At 39.4% G+C, this 23,030-nt stretch overlaps 2 protein-coding genes across 3 annotated transcripts in view; one reads left to right on the forward strand and one right to left on the reverse strand.

The window, feature by feature from the left end:
* Positions 1 to 6,286: 6,286 nt before the first annotated feature.
* Positions 6,287 to 7,695, reverse strand: LOC6526931 (serine protease inhibitor 42Dd). Its single transcript, XM_039371113.1, has 4 exons — positions 7,632 to 7,695; positions 6,732 to 7,573; positions 6,541 to 6,679; positions 6,287 to 6,485 (listed from the first exon to the last, which is right to left on the reverse strand). The coding sequence occupies exons 1-4, from the start codon at positions 7,642 to 7,644 to the stop codon at positions 6,343 to 6,345; spliced, it is 1,137 nt and encodes a 378-aa protein (XP_039227047.1). The 5' UTR covers positions 7,645 to 7,695; the 3' UTR covers positions 6,287 to 6,342.
* A 3,576-nt stretch (positions 7,696 to 11,271) lies between these two features.
* LOC6526935 (rap1 GTPase-activating protein 1) overlaps positions 11,272 to 23,030 on the forward strand; it is an 80,623-nt gene continuing 68,864 nt past the window's right edge. The window contains exons 1-2 of one of the 2 annotated variants that reach the window (XM_015198037.3): positions 13,486 to 13,837; positions 21,161 to 21,562. In XM_015198037.3, coding sequence (XP_015053523.1) covers positions 21,318 to 21,562 — 245 coding nt within the window. In that variant the 5' untranslated portion in view covers positions 13,486 to 13,837; positions 21,161 to 21,317. Of the gene's footprint in view, positions 11,610 to 13,485; positions 13,838 to 21,160; positions 21,563 to 23,030 lie in introns of those variants that run through there. The other variant, XM_015198034.3, reaches the window with a different exon arrangement.

Consider the following 23,030-nt stretch of genomic DNA (forward strand, 5'->3'; position numbering starts at 1 on the left):
GTGATTGATTGATCGTCCATTAGAGATCGCCCCAACAGCTGGCTGAGATGGGCTGCGATTTATTTATTAGGCTGGCGTTGTTCAATTGGGTTATATGTTGAAAATGTAGGTTGTTAGGTGTAAGGCAGTGGAGCAACTCAGACGACAATGAATGCTGTGTTGTGTGGGACTTCTTGGGAATCGGATGGATGAATTCATCGAGTGCAGTGAGAAATTCAGTTGTCTTGTGGCATCTCTACTCGTTTTGTTTAAAACAGAACAAGTGCAGCTTCAACAATGATTCATTATTTAGTACACTAACCAGCTATTAATGTAAAAGATGATGTTTCAACAAAAGGATGGCCAACCGTCGAGCTATTGATTTATTGTGTTACCCCTTTGACCCAAATGCTATCAGCATTGACTTTCCTTACTTCCGGTTGCTAACATCCTTAAGTATCTCACCATTAGCTCTCACTTTCAGTTGCCCTGAGGAACACGAAAAGGAACCACTCGCCGCGCTCTAATTGTGCGAATTCCCACAAAAAGTATTTTTCGCTTGAAGCTAAGCAACTGCGGAAATTTTCTTTTATTTTCCATCCACTTTCCTTCGGTTCGGTGTAGTTTTCTTGGACAAAAGGATTTGGGCTCTTGGCTGAACGCATTTTTTCCCAGCTTCCCAGCAAAAGGGTTGCGCACATTCTTCGTTGGACAATGAATGAAAGGGAAAATCTATTTTCCTCGGGCCGCCAAAGAAAAGCTAAGCAAACAAACAAACAAAAACACAACAAAAACTGGTGAAAACCGAAAAAGTAGAAAAGTTCCCCCTTCACGATTTAGTTGCAACTTTCCTCCTGCGGTGCAGCATTGTTCTATCCTGAATTTCTGCCTCGGACTTGGGACTTTGCCCTAGTTTTTTTCCAAGTGGAGCACTGTTAGAGGAGAGGGAACTAAAACAGCGTGAAATCAATTTGCGGCAGCTACTTAAGTGCAACAAGGAAGCATTCGACCCACTCCATTTTCATTCCACACACCACTCGGCGATCGGAAATCGTTTGGCATTAATCGAACACGATTTGCCTATTAGCAATCAACGGCAAAAAACCAAAAAAATTGGTCATAAAAAAACGGATATACCAAAAGCAATGCGACTGCGAAATACCCTTACACCACCTTTTTTAAAGGATCTCGATCCGTAAAAATGTTAATTGGACTCTTACATTTATGGATCAATGGAAACAATAGCAATTGCTTAAAGTAAAGTTGACTACTTTAATGATCAATTATCTTATTCACCTATTAGAAAATATTTCAATAATTACTATAATAAATTATTACTAAGATATATGTTATTAAAAATTGAAATGAAAATACGTGGTATTCAATAAAGTTAAAATTTTATACAGCGCATATTTTATATTTTAATCTTTCCTACACATTTCCAAAACTAATATATCCTTACGTAGGGTGCATAAAAACAAACATAAAAAATGGGAAAAACGTGCGTGTTTGGTCCGTACACTTTAATTACCTCATCAGGGTTGACAGAAATTTGCATGCCACCCCCCGAAGTGCAGTCATCCCCTCACTCCACCCCGCTCAATAGGATGCTCATTCCTCCCCGCCATAATTTTTGCATTTTGCACATTTTGGCATTTCGGAACACATTTCTTTGCCCAAGCCCATAAATTTTAATGGCAAAAAGTGCATTTCCCGATTTAATCAGCGGGGTTTGGCGGGTGCGCGGCTTGATGTTTGTCACTTTAACGAGTGGGCATGCATAATTTCGATTCCCAAATGGCTTCAAGGACATTTGCCTCATAAATTTGCATTCGCCATCGATTCTTGTCCGCTTTTTAAATTGCAATTTGCATTTTGAGGGGCTGATCGATAATTAAAGATGGCTTGATACCAGTGGTGGATCAGAATGTGCCAAGGGGGATATTTGGTCTAATACATTCGAGCACAACTTGCCAAATTCAGAAAAGTAGGGTGCGCGATCTAGTTGTTACCATTGGCTTAATTTTTTAAATTGAGTTGTTTTCTGAAAAGTTTTTTTGTAAATTATGCCCACATCAAGTGCCCAACTATGGCGAATTTTGCCCAGGACTGAAAAAGTTTTGTTCCCTTCTGCGCGACATTCGCTTATCGAGGAAACAATCAATACGCTTTTCACAGTTTTACGGGCCAAAAATTTCCACCCACGATTGTTCTTTATTGCACTAGAAATGCTTTTCAAAAGGAAAAGGGAGAGTTGCGGAAAAACCGCAACTAGTTGCGCTTGCTAGCTGGAAAAACTAAAAGCCAGACAAATGTAGCATCCAGAAAATCGATATTCGGTGGAGTTGGGTCAGCGAAAACGAGGGAGAAAATCTAGAGCGTTCCTTTTGTTAGAGAAGTGAAGCCAATGAATAACAATCGGGAAGTGGAAAGCCAGAGAAATTGGGGAAAACCCAAGGAGGAACTACCAGCTACAGCTACAGATACTTTGGCGACGCGTCATTCCGTCGCATGTTGGCGCCACTTTGTTTTATTTATGAATCCTGGGCAGACAGTCGGGCAGGGTCCACCCTCGTGTCCCCCTATGACCCAAAAGCCGTCAAGATTTTCCCCATTTTCCGACCCCACACACAACTGGTTCCTTCTATTTGCTCAACTGATTTGAGGCACTTGCAGATGCTGGCTCACATTAAAAATATATTAACAACTTATGAAGTCCAAAAAGGGAGCCTTTATTAATTATGAAAGTATTGTGCTTTGAAATCAATTCAATATTCAGTTTGTATTATAAACTAAAATTGTTATACTACACAAATTTCGATTAATTTCGACATTAAGTGGGTAATTTTCTTCCAGTGTTCAAACTGGACTTTTATGGCTGCTTTTAGTTGTATTTTTGCATTTTTATTTGATATTCTCCATTCCCGTTTTCTGCGGATTTGGGTCACCCTGCCTCCACCCACGCACTCCATTCCTCGAAGACATTCACAGTTATGTGCTCTGGTTTTTCCACGGGAAATTGAATTGTTTTCCTTTGACAGAACATTCAGTTCGTCTTTCCAACTTTGTCTTGTAAACAAGTTGTTTGAATGAGGAGTGAAAGCGGTGGAATTGGCGACTGGTTAGGTGACACAATTTTCTCGTTGAAGTATTAATAGGACGAAACTTTTGCGATGAAGGGCCTGAATTTGTTTTATTTTATTAGTCACATTTGACTTTTATCAGGATAAGAAAACTTATTCCTCTGATCCACTTGGTATTCATTTGATTAAGCTACATGAGTACATACGAAATAAACTTCTTACTGCGGTTGGTTTGACAAAAAAAGGACAAGTTTAAGGATAAGCTGAATGATAGTATTAAAGTTTTCACTCGCAAATGTGGCAAAGCTGTTAAACCTACAATACTCTCACGTTTTCAGTCTATCAGATGCCTTACTTTAACCCCATTTTATCCCCCCTTCAAAAACGAGTTCAGCACGTGACAATGGCCAGGAAACTTGACTTCCTCCTCCAGTTTCAGCTATTTTATAAACGGGGTCAACTATTTGGCTCTGCCCTCGTTGACATCCCCTCTTCGTTTTCTATGAACAAACAAAAAAAAAAAGCGGAACTCATGACGAAGTAGCCCCCACTCATTCAGGTGAGCTTCCATTTGGCAGGTGTCTCTCTGCTAATTGCCGTCATTTCGTGTGCAAATTGTGCGCAAGTAATTGATGCCCCCTTGGCCACTCGCCACTTGCCCCCTCCTCATGGTCAAGGCATTCGTGTTCACTGACTGCATTTTCACTTTTTACTCGACTTTTGTATATTGATTTTCAATGAGTTTTGAATTAAACATGCTATGAGTGTAGACCTGACAGCTGGCGCATTTCTAAAGTTAGCAAGGTCACGGGTTTTCCGAAACCTAATCGATTTCTTCAATGGGAAAATTTTAGCATTGAACTGTCTGGTCGTTCCTTAAAGGCCAAAATATTTAAAAGCAATCGTAGAAAACCGTAAACACAATTCAGTCACAATTAAATTGAGAATGTGTTTGACTTGTGACAGAACAAGTAGACAGTAGTCTTCAAGGGAACGGCGTCACAAACGGTTTGATCTCCTTTAAGTTTTCCATCACGAAGTGTTTTCTATTAACTTCAGTTCCTGGTAATCGGTTACCTAAAACCCACTCATTTTCGTACCTCTATGACACTCCCTCGCAATCCACTTTCCTTCCACTCACAACTCAATTTCCTGCGCATCCTGGCACGCTTCAACTGGTAGGAGGCCACATTTCCAAAGGATCTCATTCAAATGCTCGGCATAAGTGTCAAGAGATGTGTTTGAAAACACGCTCTTGTTCTTCTGTGCCGACAACTCAATTAAGGTTAAGATAGAGTCACAAATGGATTATCTTTCCTGGCGATCCATCGGATGCAACATTTGGAAATCTCTAGAGGGCAGGTAGACAAAAAGATCGGCAAAGGCAAGGAGGGGTGAAAAGTGTGCCCCGAAGGCACCGCACTTAGTTACGCAACATTTGCGACGATCCCGAGATAAGGATATCAAAAAGGTCCTTAAAAAACACGTAGGCGTTGGGCAGGCGTTTGACAATTTTTTATTATTTGTAAATTTAAATGCGTTTCCTTTGAACACAGCTGTTGCTTTTGATAGACAGATAGAACCCCGAACCGTCGACAGTTTGTTAATTGTTTCAGCCCAAACCGAGTGCATTTCCTTAATTTCTTCGTGTTTAAATTAAGTTGTTGCCACATTTGTCTAGCGTTGTCCTTTACTTGGCGTTGAAAGTGCCTCATGTGGCAGCTCATTAATCCTGCGGCCGCTTCTTCTTCCACTGCCACTTGTGGCACGTGTGTGTTTGGGGTGTGCCGTGGTGTGCGGGAGTGTCCTTGTACACGAGCTTTTGTGTCTTCCATATTCTTAATTAGTTGCGCACTTGTAAGCAAATCGTTTAGCTAAGCAATTTGCTAACTGCATGGATACTCCTCTAATTTTCGTCTCTAACCATCCTTAAAGTTTTCTTTCCTTTTCAGGCCTCGCCACTCCCAAATTAGATGGCGAAAAAGTTTTGTTTTTCTCTTTATTGGTTTATCGCAAGCTTTGCATAATCAACAGACTTAGCCATCAGTTGGCTGTACACCTCAGACCCTAAAGCCAATAGTTAAATATAAAATATATAGTATTGTTGATATAGTTAATTATTTATAGCATTGTAACTTTTTCGATATTCTCTTCGGTAGTATTTTTGTATTTTTTTAAGGTCTTACATTCGTAGAAAATGATTTTGAAGATTCCTTTGATGAAGCACCCCGTTTCTATTCCGAAATCCAACCTGTCTCAATACAATTCCAAAGGGGGAAAGTCAGAAGTTTGCTGAGCAAAGTTTCCATAGCCACTGGCATTTCTAAGCGGAGAGAACCGAAGAAAACAGCTCCTGGCTTCACTTCCGGTGTCCTTCTTTATCCAGCCGTATTCCTTGTAACCAAAAAGGAAAGCGCAAAAATTAAATTTAAGCTGATAGTGGATTTACCAAGATTCTGGAAGGGAAAACTCTGGCAGGGATTAAGAGCCGGGAAACGAGAACTGAAAATCCAACTGACAGACATGACCCGTCTAATTTGTCGCGTGTCCAGCGAAATACAGCGGAATTTTCACATATATATACTCGCAATTTGCTACTTTTTCTTTCCAGAACAACAGAGTTAACAATTTTTTAATTAAAACTTTTTGGCTTGGCTTAAAATGATGACGCTGCTTGGCAACTTGGTCCGCGACCTTTTCCCTGGCTGAATCGTCGAATAATTTTATTGCCCAAATATTGGTCATAATTAAGGCGATAAAAAACGACAGTGATAATAATTTGCCCGCCTATCCAACCTTCAACACAGTACATTCCCTTTTTTTTCTTAGTACAATTAGATGTTTCTATCTCGTTCTGCCGTCTTTTAATTTGCATTTTAATTTATGGGCGCCTATAACTTTTATCGACGTCGTTGTCTTTGCCTTTTTCGCTAAGGCCAAAAGGTCAAACAGCTGTGTTGGTCGGACTCCTCGGACGTCATTCCCTTGGCTGTCGTCGAAGGCCAATTAGCAGTTATATCGAGTGGAGGATAAGGCAAAAGGTTAAGCCCATCTGACCGGGCACACATGGTTCCAAAAGAAAACCTAGAAAATTTTCAATCGGTGGAAAGGGGAAATCTGTACGCTTATTCTGATTGCGGCATCTTCACATCTTTTAGATAAGTATATAAACCCTGAATTTCATCATCAGTTGGCTGCCCTTTCTAGTTTTAAAATTAAAAATGTAAGTCAGAAAATAAAATAGTTTAATTTAATATAGTACAATTCTGCTGGCATTTGATTACCACTGTGGTTCAACGATGTGACCCTGGAAGTAAATGGCATCGCGGTCATGAATTACGTAGGAAAAGGGATGATCAGCTACGAACTCCATTGGTGGCGGTTTCAAGTTGTCAATCGACTTCTTTCGACGAATTAGCACTCCTGAAAGATATGCAAATTACTAGAGGACGCTTATCTGCGGCTATTAACAAAGTACCTGTTGCCGCAGAAGCCTTTGTTCCTCTTTCATCGACCTTCAGAAAGGCTTTTTGCACTATTTTATCGATTTTAGCACCTGAGTCTAGCACTAGCCCATTCAAGTCAGCTGAGGGCTTAAATACGTCTCGAATGCCTAACTGAGAAAAGTTATAAAAGATAGGTATCATTTATATTTACGAATATACAAACTTTTTCGAAAATCCCCCTTAGTTGTGCGCTAGATTCGATTTTGAACTTGGGCAGCTTAACATTTACGTCATTTTTTTGCAGACGATAGTTTAGAAGCCCAGTTTTCTCTTCCACTTTTCTTAGACCTCCAATTCGGTTGGGCAGAAAGATGCGCATTGAAAGAGTTGAGTTCAAGTAGTTTAGCTCGATAACCTTTGCATCCAAGTCTGCCAGGTATGCGCAGAATAGGGAGGCTGACAAGGTCATCATCTCCACTTGTATGATTTTGTCTTCCGATACATGGAAGTCGGCCAGATGAGTTTGATCGGCCGCAAAGTCATGCTGCCACTGGCCCTTGAAGTAAATCGCATTCACCAGAAAGGCACTGATATCTGGATCCAAGTCGTTAGGTGAAACTATGTGCCGGATGACGCCTCGCGTTCGTTTTGAGATCCAGCTATTGACCATCAAAGACGCTCTGACAGGATCGTCTAAGTAGATCAACTTGGCCTTGGCCTTAAAGCCCTTTTGTACCACCTGATTAAACTCAGGTACAAGGCGATATTTGTGGTTGACATATATCCGGTTTACCATTTGCAGGATATGTACCTTTGGGCGGCTTCTAAGGCCGGCAAAAACCGGACGATAGCTTTCTACCACATGACTTTTGTTCTCTGGTAATTTGAAAACGTTTCTAAATTCTTGGGCCGTTTTTCCGCCTGCTGCCATGTAAACCAGGCCCATCATTAACTCAATGGATACCGGCGAGTAAATGAGGTTTCTTTTTGCATTCTCCGCTGCCAAAGTTCGATAAAAATCCTGCCAAAACAGACTAGCCACTGGGGAGGCCAGCAAAAGGAGATCTGAGGATTACAATACTGAATTGTTGCGGAACAATGTTCGACTTCTTTGACCGCTTACACAAGTATTTCATTCTGAACGAGGCTTCAGACTGAACGGATATTAGCAGAGCGTAAGAACACAGACTTCATGCTAATTTAGTTAAAAACAGCGATTTTTCATGGCCATTAGCATATAAGTTCATTTAAATGAATAGGAAAATGAATACGATAGTATTTTTTCAGTCATCTTAGATTTTCAGTATTAATCTTAGATGAATGTTATCTACTCTTCATTTCTTGATCTAAGATGATTATCAGCATATAGAGTGTGCAACTGTAGTATATTTTTTTGAATCTAACCCACTTTTAACAGCTTCACATGAGCCCCAATACAAACTTCCGAACCCTCACAAACCCGATTCCTCTGTTTCTTCTAATGAACACATGTCAATTAAAGCCGCGGTCTCGTGTCTCATGTCCGTGGAATGAAATATGTTCGCTAGTCTCAGTCTTCAACTCAGTCTGATACTCCTTCTCCAACTTGAACGTCAGACACAGCTCAAATATGCACTGATAAAATAGGAGATAAATAAACAAGATTTTAGTTTTTAATATTAGTCATAAAGGAAGTTGGATTGCAGTCATACCAAAAATATTTCGCGCTTTTCAGAACTTTTAGCTTTAAATAATCCCATGATAACACGAGTTTGAACAAATTTCGTAGGCCTTTGAAGAATAGAGAAAAGAAGTTCTTTTTTACAAAAATTGGTGTCATGTTGAAATGGAATGGATTTCCTTCCGTGTAGACCCAAGTTTGCGTGCTTCGCGGCTGCCTGTGTTACGTTTCTCTCAGTTACGCACATTTTCGCGTATTGGGGGAGTCGAAGGGGTGCTGAATATGTTTGTGGCGAATGGGGGGCCGATAGAGAGGGGCATACAAGCGACAGCTTGGACATGTTTGCCTCAAGCCCCTCAAAAAACGACGAACCAAAATGCAAGTGTCTCGCCTTTCAGTCGCCCCCAACTCTTTCACTAGGTTTTTCTTTGAGCCTGATTTATGTCGTCGAGTGTCGCGGGTGTTGCGTGCCGGCACCCGGCATACAGGAAAAAATCATTTCCAATAAATATGTAAGTATTTGGTTTAAATTTGGTTCACAAAAGGCGCAAGTGCTTCTATACTATAAGATTGTATAGAATTATCTTGTAAAAGTCAAATCAAATATTTATAAATGTATTCATACTAACCTGCATTCATTTATATTGCTATCTGTATATATTTTTAATATATTATGAAAATATTTTATAACTGCTTCTATGCTATAATTGTCTTGTTTAAGTCTAATAAAATATTTATAAATATATATAACTGTAGTATCTGCATCTACTTATAATACAATTTTAATCTTTTTATCTTTCTATCTGTATCTATTTATAATACTATCTGTATCTATTTAAGATCTATTTCAACAATTGTCATAAACATCTTGAGCAGAATTTTAAGAACACATAGAAAAGCAAAGAGTTTCGTTCAGTGCAGTTATCCGAGACTGCGGGCAGTGCAGTTTGAGTTTGAGTTTTTTCTGCTCTGCGGTCAGTTTGCTGTCTTCTTTCGATTGGCACTGAAGCGAAGCATGCGATTTCCGCTTTAATGTAATAATGACAACGCACACACGGAGCTTGAGTGTTCAGGGGGTGGTGGGTGCTGGGGGGATGTTGCGATTGAGTATCGTCATCAAGGAAATGTCATGATAAATCTTACTCGGCTTTCCCGTGGCCGAAACCGTTACAGTAGCGACTGTGAATTCGGTTTCGATTTGGGTTTTCGATTTCATTTTAAATCTGTTTTGATACTCTCTAATTAGCAGCTTGCGATTTGGAAAGTCTCATAATAAAAACATTCATTTTTTAAATGTATCAAAAAGTTGTACAACAGATAACAACTAATTCAAAAAGTAATTTATTTTAGCATTACCTATGCAATTAATGCTTTAATTTCAAATCGCACATACATTTTATTAGAAAGAGTATAAGCAAGCTACAACTACTTGCTTTCATTTTAATAATTTTCATATTTGCAGCTCTCTTATCGTGCGATTTGTTTTGCATGTTCCATTTATCTGATTTGCTGGATATTCGATTACCTGATAACTCGATTGCAGTGGCATTTAGCAGTTGTGGAACCGCTTTTCGCCGCCACTGTCTCCATCCCCCCTCGCCCTTTATACGCGTAATGCACTTATTCTCCGTCCGTTTTTGTGCATATTGCGACGCCCTGAAGTCTGTTTCCTTATCACCCTCTTTTCAAAAGCCATTAAAGTTCTTGGCGGTGACCCGCAGAATCGTAAACCCAGCTTGACTCATTGATGCATCGATGAGACATTTATATTTTCCATTTGCCCCTACACTACTCTTTCCCATTGCAAGTGGCAAGGAAATGGGGGAAATCTGCGTAAAATCATCTCTTGCTATGGGCATTTCAATTTCCCAGCACCTGATAATGTCAATCGAAGGTGCAAGAAACTGATAAGAATTAATCTTGATGGATTGTTTAATTAATTCACCAAAGTTTGAGTGCTGATTGATTGGAGCATTGAACTAGACAATGGTTTCTATTCATGGGGCGTTTTAATCCCTGAGATAACCGATAGCTGGAAACGATAAATGAAAGTAAATAAAGACGTCGCTATATGCACAAATTACACTTAATTTTTATATCTGCAGCAATAAAATATAAATAAGCTGACTTAGCGGAATCACAGCTCGTTCATTTATCGCCAGCAAAGTAAAACTGAAATACAATGCAAATCTAGTAAAAACGTTTAATTTGCGCTCGAGAATTGAAAGATACCTAGTATTCGTACAAAATATAACAAATTTTTATAACAACATTTTGTAGTGGTATATTTTTGAAACTTAGAAGGAAGTTTATACAAATTCTTGAAGTTTACCGCGTTTTAAACCATTATAATATCTCGTTTTCAAACATTTTCTGCTGGTTACATTTTGAATCGATGTTATTTTGCTTAATATGATCGCTCTATATATACCCAAATAAGATCAAAAGCACCCGGTATGTTTAAAATAATGGAATTGCAAGAAATACAAGTAAATTCAGAAAAAACTTTGCAATAAAACGTGCGAAGTTATAAAAACAATGGAAATGGAAAAACAAAGAGAAAGAGAGCAAAAACGAGCGAGGGAGAACGCTCCAGATAATGGAGCTCGGTTCTAAAAAGTCGCTTCTGGGGCCTCTGGTCCGATTCTTTGTTGCGGTCAGTCGGAAAATCGAAGGCGGCGCGACGCGACTTCATATCGAAACCCCAACGAAACGCTATTATGCAGCGAACGAATTTTGAATTATGCAAAGAATACCAATTTATATTAAACTAATAGTCATAGTTACGCTGTGTAATGAGTGGATATAATAAACCTAAGTGTAAGCCCGGATTATAAATGATAAGAGCCGCAGTTCTACATTTGCAATCAAGCACAATATAATTTCAAAATATAATATATTCTGCCATGTATACGGAAAGTAATAAAAAAATTATATATTTTAATTAAGTAAATAAATGCATTGTAGTATAACAAAATAATTAAACAGTACAAAGATTAACTAATAACCAAAGAACTAAATTAAAGCAATAAAAAGTTAGTAGTGAATGAATAAAACTAAGTGATAGCTGTTGTAAGAACTTTTTAGTAGAACTTTTAGATAGATATTAGCGATAAGAATGAGTTCCTACAGGACATTGGTAGATCACGGCCATCCGATTATTATGGGAGGCTGTGAAGTATCGCTGGCCTCGAGTTCGGCAACCAGTTCACCCAAGCCACTACACCGGATGATCAAGTACTGGCGCAATAGTTCCGGAAAAATTCCGGGTCTCCGCAAGAGCGAGAGTTTCGCCGAGTACCGTCGCCATTCATCCAACTCGGCCACAATCTCGGGAGGATCAGGGGGCAGATCGAGCACTTCGAGTGCCAGGCAATTGCAATACCAGCGACTGGAGATGGAAAGCTGCGAGAATATTGATTTGCTGACAGAACCACTAAGGTAAGTGCACTTGCTCGTAAAAACAAGTTTTTGTTCAAATTGATTCATTAATAAAATACGCCTTTTTATGGACTCCGAGATATTACTATGAGGTTAATCTTTCAATGATATTTTTTCTAGGGGTTTTAAAATCAGAGCATCAAGAGGTCAAGAATTTAAAATTGTTTGTGGTTAGAATTTTAAAGGTTTTAGAATGTTTTTAACCATTTATTACCCACGCATCGTAACCAAATCAATTTTATAGCTCTCTCTTCTGAATCACTTGAATGGAGACCAAGATATTTGTTGAATGTCCAAATATATGCATGCATTCCACACCTGTTTACATAGAAACTACCAAAGAAGTGGCATCCATTGTCTTGCGGTTCACTTTGATGTGTAACCCCAAAAATGTGGGGCATGCAACAGTTGGTTATCTGTTTTCTGGTTTTCGAAACGCCCCTCGCAGCTGCGGTTTATCGTGTGGTTATCAGCTGTTCGTTATCAGCCGCCAACAACATTCGCCAGCATGTGGATGATAATGATGAGGGAACAAGTGCAACACGCCGCCGCAATAGCCGACGTCATTTTGTGGATTGTGGACGCAATTCGTGGGAGAACTGCATTGCTGGCCATTACAAAAACAAGAAGCATATGGCCCAGTCGAAAGTTCGTGAAAGCGTTCCAAAGTGCTTCTTTTTCCACAACTCGTTTCATTTGGCGTACAAGACGAAACAGTATTTTGCCAACAACTTTTGAAATACAATTTTGTTTTCGAATTATTTTAATAATTTATTATGGAGTTCACAAACTTATTTTAAATTATTATTTTAGAATAATCATATACTACTTTTAACTCAAGAACCGCTGAATCGATTTAGCGTTCTGCATAAATTTCTTGAAAAATAGTCTTACAAGGAAAGCTTACAGATGTCTTGAGCCAAAAAGGTTGATTGCAAAATAATTATTCTTCAGAGTCTCATGCTCAGCAAAATGGATTGGCCAAATACAAACTTCAAAAGTTCTTTCCTCCCGAAAAATAATTATAAAAGAACATATTCTGGAATAAATTCTCTGCAGACTGAGGGAACGCCGACAGTTTTTGACTCGTGCCTCTGTTTACTCGTGTATTTGTGTCCCACGCCGGTTCCGGTTATTCGGTTTGTTTTGGTTATCTCTCCGTGGTGGGAAATCATTGCCTTCTGCATACTTTTGGGGTACACTGTGCAAATAATTAACTGGCAACTGCATTGCCGGCTTCTTTGAATTGCATTGTTTTCCAAACTGTTTACTTTGGCTAATGCGGGCTGCTCCCCTCCCCCCTGCAGCAACTCTTTATGTTTGCCCAAACTGCGCGCATTTGGAATGTAAATAAATGTAAATAAACAAGAATTTCGCCCCCATGAAAGCAACAAAAGCAGAGAGAGCAGAACAACAATAAACTCGCTCTCCTGCTTTAACAGAAATGCAAAGTGCAAGTACAGTTGGGGTCACACCAATAGCCCTTTAATTTGAAAAATCAAAATTGCTAAAAGGATGCCTATCTGAAGCAGCTGAAACATAAAGTTTTATATTTGTATTTTTGTTTATATACCCTCTAAGATTTATGAAAGATTTAATAAATTTTTTAACACTGTTATTTTACCCGCGTTGCTTTAAAATAGTTAAATAGTTTAAGTATCTGCGTTTAGTCGCACATATAAATATATAAATAAACACTCTATTGGCAGAGCCACACAGCTACTACTATTTTGGCTCCCATGGTGGAGTTTGTGGATCGCGTTCGCCAGTGGAACCTGAAATCTGAGCTTCGTGCGCAACGATGTTGCTCGTCGCTCGCACTCGTATTCGTTTGGGGCCAGACCCGCAGCTTTTCTGCTTTGCGACTCAGTGTCGATTTGTGATTCAACTCGTGTGGGCGTGCAGCGAGTGTCCGACTGTGTGTGTGCGAGTGCGAGGACGACCGGGCGTGTATGTGTGCGTTGTCGCGCGTCTGCGTCGCGAAATCCTGAAATCGGGAATCGGAACAGGAATCGTGATATATTTCGGGTTTCCGGTCTAGCCGCTGCTGCGCCTTCTTCATTAGCTGGTCGAAAAGTAACGGTAGAACGCAAAGGAGTTGCCAATCGACAGCAACAGTTGACGGCAAGAAGAGCAGTGCGAAAGGGAAAACCAAAACAAACAAGAAAATTGTTAAAAAAGAAGAGCAAACAATAACAAACGAATACTCGAATATGTGAAAGTGCTAGGTAATCAATCAAACAAATTATAAATTTAATTAAGGCAATAATGATTTATGGTTTTAAGTCTTAAAACAAGTGAACAAAAAGTAAATCACGCAAACTTTCTTCAACAATTAATGTGCAATTGATACCACCGAATCGGTTTCCTAAACAAAAGCCTAAACAAAAGAAAGAAAACGAAAGCGATAAATAAACAAAGTGTTTGACGAACTTTTAATTGAATCTGTGTGCTTGAGTAACAACAAAATGAAATCGCATTTGTTGCCCTTATCAAAAAAATTAGAAGCGAAAGTGGCAAAGGTGTCAAATGGGCAAGACCAATAGAAATCAAAATAAGTCTGCCAAAAAACGGCTGCATAAATACGCGCACGTAGCTAAAAGTGAAATTTTTTAAACAAAAATCGTTGGCTGAAATTGAAATTTAACGAGCAAAGAATCCAAAAGCAGCAGCGAAGAAAGTGTTGAATGCAAGTGAAACTGTGTGCGTAATATTTTGTGCAATTCAATTACGAAAATGCCATCCAATAACAAGTGCAAGAAATGACGGAATAACATAATCAGCACAGACAAATGTCAAACCCCTGGAAAGACACAACAAATGAGAAATATTTATAAAAAGAAATAACCACAAAAACGCTCCGTTTTTGTCTCATTCTCCTCTACCTCTTTCTTCATCTCGTTTTTGCCGGTTCCCAAGTTTTTTTTTCGTGTCTTCTGTGTTTTTGGAGTTCGATTAAAATGCGTCACGCATGATTATTACGTGTATTTTTGGTTTTTATAACCATTTTATCTTCCTGCGATCAGCTTAAAATTGTGTTTCTTTATTTGTTGTGATTTATGTGCAAGTTGTGTGAGGTGATTCCTGTTATGAGTTACCTCAACTGGTAATGGTAATGTGAATTCCGAATTTTTACCAGGTGGTGAAAACACTTGAAGATCATGAACGTCCACAGCTTTGGATTCGAAAAGGAACGCCCATAAGGATTTTGATCTTTTATCAAAGAACTTTTTTCTCGAAAGCTAACCAAGGAATTTCTACGTTTCTGATAACATTTCTCGTCCTAATGCTTCAATTAATATTTAAATTTATGAGAGATGTTATGTGATGTGAAAGTGGAACAGTTTCCAGCGAACTCCATCGGGAAAAGCGCATTTTTTCTCGTTTCCGACTCACAAAAATGCAAATTAAAATCCACGCATTTTCCAGCTCTTTTTGCGCCCTGTTCGCTTGTCCCGTTAAATGACAATGTTGCATCTTCTTCTCCTGCTCCTTCTTCTACTACTCCTCCCATTCTTTGCTACTGCTTGTTATCAAGCTGGTTGTTGTTGTTGTTGTTGTTTTGCTGTTAATATGCATAGCCAGCGGTCAAAAAGTAAAAAGGAAAAAATAAGTATAGCAAATTCGCAGAGCACGTGAATTTCTTTTTGGCTTTTGAAACGGGTTTGGCCTGAAATGATTTCAGTTTGTGTTGCCGTGTTTTCTGCTGTTGACTTTTCATTTTCGTTAAATTTTTTCTCGATTTTTGTCTCGCTGCTGCTGCAGCTTGCAAAAATATTTATTGGCATGTGTGTGCGAGTTTTGCGACTGCTGTTTTGGTTGTTTGCTGTTTTCACTGCTTTGCCAGCTGCAGTTTTCTGGAATTTCAGTTGCTCTTTCGAGAAAACGGGGTAACACGAGCTGCTCGAGTAGCTCCATCATAAAAATCATATTTTTTATTAACACCAGGTGGCCATACTTAGGCATAGAAAAGTTTCTTAAATTTTGTACTCTGATTTAATTGGAAACGTTATATATATATATAATTTGGAAACTTTACATGTTAATGTTAATATAAAGCAACTGAATTTTTCAATTAGTCTGAATAATATTATAGTCGTAGATCTAAAATAAAATTGAAGATATTCAAGAGTATCCATGTGTCGAAAGGTAAATAGTGTCACTCCCATCTCCTCCATTGCATCTCCCGCTTTTGGCAATCTGCTCCCATTCCGAGTTCACCTGGATACCCTGCTCTTTTTCCTTTGTTTGCTTTTGCCTGTTGCATTTTTGGGGCTCCGAATATTTGTTGCAGTTTGTTCCGAGAGCGAAAAAGGTAAACGACAGCTCATCAAATATTCATGCCATTCGTGAAGAGATTCTCGCCGCCCAAATCGGATGTTTGCCTTTTGACAGATATTTTTTTGCTTTTATTATTTTTTGGGGCGGAGGAGTTGGTTGAAGAGCTGGCCCCCATTCAATCTCTTTGGGATGTAAAGTAAACCTCACTGATGCGGAATGTAAATGAACTCGGGAAGCAAATTGGCCTTGTCGCTCGGTGTGAAGATACGGACAATAACAGAAAGCTGTGAAAAACAATCCCAAGAAAACAGCTGCTTTTTGGCCACATCTCTACTTGCTATCTGCTTCTGCTGCTCCTCCTCCGCCGTCTTCTCCGCTTCTCAGATTCTCGTATTCTCGGACTCTTCACCTCCACCTCCGCTTCTCGGATTCTCCGGCTGTCCATTCATCGTTCTGCGTCTGTCTGGCCCATCAATTGTCTTGTCATCCCTCTCACTTTTCGCCACCCCCCTCTTTTCTCGCCACCACTCGAGAGTTCAAGTTGAAGTGCAGCCAGCACAAAAGCTTGGCTCAGAAAGCGATGGCGACAGGGGGGAAGGGCGCAGGAGGGGGATAAGCCTCGCAGTGTCATTCGCCTGCATTGATTTTGGATTCCCTTTCATGACCAGTGCTCAGAAAGCCAAGGGTATGTTGGGACTTTGGATACAGTGCGCATTGTGGTTCAGCTGATTAATGTTTTCTGTATATCAGCTCTACATGTTTACATGTTTTCAAAGGATTGTAAAAATAAAATTTGTTATTACGCACCACAGTTAGAGATGATTATGTTTAAAAAATGAATATGAAAGTGCATTCTTTAAAGTTAAATCATATTTGTGATAAAACCTAAAAAGGAAGTAGTGGGTACTTCAAAGTCTACTCTCGACTGGCTCAGTTCGCCTTTGTAGGCTGCTGCAAAATTTACCGTTTTGCCAATGCGTTGTGTGTTGGCCCCTTGCTTATCTCAACTGCCGCAGATCCCCCCGCACCTCCTCTTCTTTATTCGTGGAAAAACACACGCGAATTTAATTTATGGGGCGTGTGCCGCCGCTTCTCCTATAACATGGCCCAGTGCCAAATGGCTGGCATCCGAATTGGAAATGGAAAAGTCGGACGGTCGGATGGTCGGCGGGGAGTGTCTGCCTCTACGTTTAGTGCCCACTTTAATTGCCTTTGCCTCGGTTTTTCTATATTTTCCCCCTTTGTTTACGACCTGTTCGCACCTGTGCCAAAAATAATAAAGCACACAGTTTAGTGTCCGAGTTTCTATCGAATACATGATGAAACTTATAATTTTTCAAAATTTGGTTATTGACCCATTACAAGTCAAGGTCGTTGTGAAAAATGATGCTTTGAAGTTTTTTGTTTATTCGGGATTCAAGGGTTAAGGGGTTGTAAATCAAAAATTAATGGCGGGATGGCCATACTATGTTTAGAAGGCTTTTTTTGTAATATATTATAAACTATTTGGGAATTGGTATTGTGTGTCATAGCCGTTGAGTCCCCAAAGTTCTAGTGTAATTATCTTCCTTAAAAGCATTACAACTTGTATCGTACCCCCGAAATGTCAAAAAAATTAAGCCATGTGTAAACGCTGTACCTTCAAACCGTTTTAGTATCTGGAACTCCTAAGCAGCTACATCAGTTTCCCATTAGAGTTCACTTACAAGCACAAATATCTACCATTTTCCGTGTTCCGACATAAAGTAACTCCCCCGTTGAATTTGGAAAGGAGGTTTTGGTGGGTGTAGTCAAGGTTGCGCCCATCCAAAAGCTGATTATTCAGCCAAATTGGCAGCCGATAAGATAAGATACCTATGGCAGCACACAACCGACACAAATCGATACCAAACCAGAAACAAAAACAGAACAGAAGTCGCAATCAACTAGAATTGCTCTCACAGAAGTTGTTGCCCCACAAAAAAAAAAAAAAAAAAAAAAAAAGTAAAATAGAAAACCGGAGCAACTCGGTCTGCCAACAGCTGTTGATGTTTGTTAGCCAGGCTACGAGAAAAACAACACAAGACCCAATATGAAACCAAGCCGGAGAGCATAAGACAAATTTGTTTACAGAATTTGTCAAGGCATAAATATTTAAACACGTGTAGCAAAGTAACGAGCAACCAATTTTTCAGTCCTCAATTCTCCCACTTAACAGGAAAATGTGTAGGAAGCGTACACACGGAAGGAAACCAAACTTTGAACTTGCAAAACTGAAAACTGTGGAGTAGAAAAATGGGAGGAACCGGATGTTGTAGGAGTGTATTCAGCGGCTTAAAATATTCCAAAAATTTGCCCCTTGGAATATCATTCACTTTGGAGATTGATAAGAACCCGCCTATTTATTTCCGATAAGACAATATCAATATACCACTTGGTGACTCAATAGTCGGTTTGATCTAGTGGCCCGCAACTCAAATACTATGTTTATGACGTATCGACACACAGTTATAACCATAAAGTACTAACTGAAATCTGATGGCGAAACGTTGACGCAATTATTTGGGCGGGGTGTTGGGGAAAATTTTAAGTAAATGGGGTTGCTGAAAGTTAAGCATGTCAAGCTCTTGACACACTTATTATTGCGATAAGTTGATAATGAAAATAAAAGTAAGAAAGTAAACTTTGGTTAAAAAAATAATACCTGGAAACTTGTGATTCAAGGATATAATTAAAACACAATTATTTGTTAATGTATAATGCGAAAATCTATACTCGGTAAATAAAAACAGAACGATTCCAATCCTAACAAATAAAATAGAAAAGTTTATGCTGTCGGTTCAAATCAACAAATACGAAAAGATACTTTGATAATATTTACAAAGTTGTAATCGAATTATGCAGTTCAATTGTGCGCATCTACTCGATAGACTTCACATTACTTTGTTCTTTTCAACCACATATCGTCTTCAAAGTATTGCGTAAACAACTGAGACTCTGAAAATTGAAGTCTCGACTTCATTAACCCAATCAAAATAAGCAAGAGAAAAACAAAAATAGGAGTCGAGAAGAAATCCGCACAATTTCATTTGCAACTCGGATCACAACACATCAATAAAAATGCCAAATTGAATGAGCAACAATAAAAAAATTATCATTGTTTGGGTGACACACTTGCCTTCTATTCGTCCGCATTCTCGTCGTTCATCCCATATTTTTATCCATGATAAAGGCCACCCACTGGGTGGTTTTCTCAGAGACTGGAATCAACTATTAGCCCAGCAGCCCACACGATTCGCCAGATTTTGCCCCCTGCGATCCCCAGTTCTGTTGACATTAATTTGTCCACAGCCAACAAGCGCAACAACAAATGAATGAATATAAAATTTTTATAGATTTTTTCTCTTTTTACTTTTGCATGACACCATAAAAGGTTGTCGTCGCCGACTTGGGGGCGGTTGCTGAGCCTGATTTAAATAAATTATTCTATATGCGTTTTGTATAATGCAGCCGACAGTGGCCCAAAGAATTATTTAGCACTCGCGCTTGCAAATTGTTTTCTATGCTACGTAATTCAATTTTACTTTGAGTTGAGTTTATTATGATGTTTTTTAGCCATTATTGTTATTATTATTTTTTTTTTTATCATTCTCACCTGAGTGCCTGTTGCCGTTTTTGCGGAAATGACGAATTTGCAACAACGGAAGTTGCGTGTTGAGGCTGAAAGAGATGGCCGCATAAATTTTGATTGCTCTTAATGCGATTTGAGTCGAAACAAATTATATATATGTACACATATATATGTATATATTTTATTTTACATTGGGTAATTGCATTACAGTGAGAGCGAGGTATCTCAATCTGGACAAGTGATTTGCCAAATGTTGCCGAGAAGATTTAGAGATTTGCCAATTTAGGTCAACGGCAATGATGGCTCATTTGGCCCAAAGTGAAGTAATCATATCAGTTGGGTAATATTTGGATTTTGGTTGGATGCGTGCTGGCTAAATCCAATCAATTAAATGGAGCTAAAGATAAGGTACTTATGTACACAAGCAATTAGGCATTCCTTTGAGTAATTTAACGCAGAGGTTTGATTTTGGGTAGGAAATGATCAAATTTAATTTGCGGATTTTGTATGCTTATTACCACATTTCATTTGCTTGCACATTTATTTTTCTAAAATAAATCCACATGCAATGTAAAAGTATAGTATCAGTATAGTAAAAGCAACGAGCATGAGCTCCTTTAATTTCTCCGAACAGTAAGCCAAGCCATAAGTGGCTTAAAGCAAGTGCATCTCATCTCCTGTCGGTCGTAACTGGCTCACTTTCATCAAATTCTAGCTTGTCTACCTTTGACTAACCCTCTTATCACCACCCCCAACCCGAAAATCTGCCATAATACCATTCACAACACTCGTTATGTACGCACATTACCACATAAGCGAGGTGCCTGTCCTTGGAAAGGAAAATCCGGGAATTGCAGGAGTAACTCCATGGTTTTCCAACGGCCAGATGCCTTGAGTCAATGCCGTAAATCATAAATCATCTCGCCCGTTTTCTGTGGGGGCGGCACTTGGACACGTGCGCCATCGCATTACCTTTTTGGGGGGTTTTTCTTGACGCAGTCATTCAGGAAATTTTCACATTTTCCTCGGCTTGTTTTAGACCTAAGCCAATTGTCAGTGGGGCAGGTTCAAGACGAAGTTTTCTTGCCGCTTTATGAGGGCTTATTGAAGGTTTTCAAACGGTGGTGGGGACATGGAGCCTAAGTGACTGCCCTGGCAAGTGGTTATGCTTCGGGGTTTTTCCCTTCGTGAAAAACATATGCGGGTTGTTTGTTGTCTCCTCTCTGTTTTGCACGCATTTTCACGCGCTTTTCCTCGCTCTGCTGGGCAGAGTTTTCAGTACCCGGCATTACTTTTTAATAATGTGCACTTAAGCCTCACCCAGAATCCACAGTCATTTGCCTTTGAGTGATTTTCTTTGTTTTTGAAGACAAGATTTTTTTTACTGAGTTTTACGACCATAACGTCGGGCAGAATAAACTTATTAAATTTCCATTCTTTTATTGCTGGCCACATAAAATTCGGTTTCACAGCGGTTGTAAAACATGCGTAAGGAAAATTCGGCTCAAGTGACCGCAACCTGAACTTTAATTAATAATCGGGAAAAGATAAAAACCGAGCAAGCGAGAAAGGAAAAAAGAAAGAAGGAAAGAGAAAAACACATGCCGAAAAGTGTTTGGCTATAAATTTAACTTCATTTTTATTTCCCCCCCCTGTGCAGCAGCAAAATGAAAAGAGTGAAGTGAATCCATGTGAAAAACTAAAACCATTTAAAGGGTAAAACCAAAAGCAAACAAAAACACAAAACCAAAAATACTTCAAAACCAAAAATACGAAACCAAAATCAAAACAACGTCAGTCAATCAAATCCATCAATCATGCTGAAGATACACATGCTGGAGCAGGTCGTCAACACGGAAAATGTCTGCGAGAATGCCCAGGAGCTATCACCAAAGCGCAAATTGGCGGGTCAGGGGCAAGTGGGTGGTGGCAGCTCCACCTCCAACGGGGGCACGCCCCCCGTCTCGGCCACCTCGTCGCCCCACCACCAGCCCACGCCCCCCCAGCGCCACATTCACACGGGCGGTGGCAAGAGCGCCAGCCAAGGATCATCTCCAGCTGGGTAGGTACACAATTAAAAGCGGGGCTGTCCCTTTGAAGCATTATAAAAAACTTAATAACCATTCACTAATATCGACTGTAAATAATTTAGAACGGCAACTAAAGGAATATTTTGAACGCCAACGAATTTCGCATTTGATTTAAATTACTTAAAATTGTAAATAGAAAGTAGGAGAATCGGATAAGGAAACTTTATAAGCCTTTCCGAAAAGGAATTCCTTGATTGAATTGAAATTTCTCAGCAACAATGCACAGTTTCCTGGTTTTCGTTTTCGCCTAATTGTGACAGCTGGCTCACAGACAGTACGAGTATTTTTGAAGCTCTTGTGCAATCTGTCGAATGATAGATGCGTTTTTGATGAGTGCGCCCTTTGGCTATTTTCCCCCAAAGCAAGTGCACTCTCTTTTTTTGTATGCCATTTTCCTGTTGTCACATTCCTTTGGTCGGTGCGGTTGACTGACGTTGTCATAATGGGTGCATCGTCCAGCGGCTTTCCAGTTTTCCCTTCTCATTGCCAACTTTTGTTGGCCAGTTAACAAATTTCACCGCAAATGCAGTTATTTTCTTTATGTTTGCCTTGATGAGTTGAGGTTTTTGCGTTGAGGTGTGGCTAAATGGAAAATGGTTAATGCGTTTGCCAGACATGAATTGGGTGTAAATTGGGTGGAGAAATGAAGCTCCTGGAATTTTTAAGTATTCATACATATATATTTATTAAGCAAATGGCAATTCATTCCTAAGTATTTAAATCACATTCGTGAAGTGTAGCACTTCTTGATAGTTGACTAAGACACTTTCCGTCTTATCTGAAACTTAAGTTTTCAATGGCATCAACGTGTCCATTAGCACCACATTTTGGTTCGACAAGTTTGCACACAATAGTATCTGTTTGAGAGCTTTGATTGACAGTATACTATTGAAATTATGGAAAACTTTGTTGCACAAGTTCTCGTTCTAGTACTTTCTATCTCCCACCCACCACTCTTAATTTCATTAACTTTTTGCTTCTTTTTTTTTGACAACCTGTCCATTCACTGCATTTCATTTCACGCTTGCGTTTCACGGTTGTCTTTCTATTGTTGGTCAGCTCTCTTACGAGGTATACAGCGTAGATAGCACCCAGTTTTCCCCCCGTTTTTCTTGCCTTTATCTGAAATTTTCTTGGCCATTCCTTTGCGGCTTGTTATTTTCACATTAGAGTCTGGTAATTGATACCTTGCGGATGGTTATGGCTTTATGGCTGTGAGAGCGACACATCAAGGCAATGGTGGGGAAAATCTTGGCAAACAATGGACTGGGGTCCCTGTCTAGGGGCGTGGCCGGGGGCACAGTTTTGTTAATAATAATTATCCACAAGCTGCATTGTCACATTGTCGGTGGATGGAGTGAAAGATGAAAAAAAAAAACTGAAAGCCGAAACAGAAACAATTTTCATTTTCATTTCTCTCGTCTCCTGAACTTGACAATC

The sequence above is a fragment of the Drosophila yakuba genome, chromosome 2L (genome assembly GCF_016746365.2).
Source record: "Drosophila yakuba strain Tai18E2 chromosome 2L, Prin_Dyak_Tai18E2_2.1, whole genome shotgun sequence".
Lineage (NCBI taxonomy): Eukaryota > Metazoa > Arthropoda > Insecta > Diptera > Drosophilidae > Drosophila > Drosophila yakuba.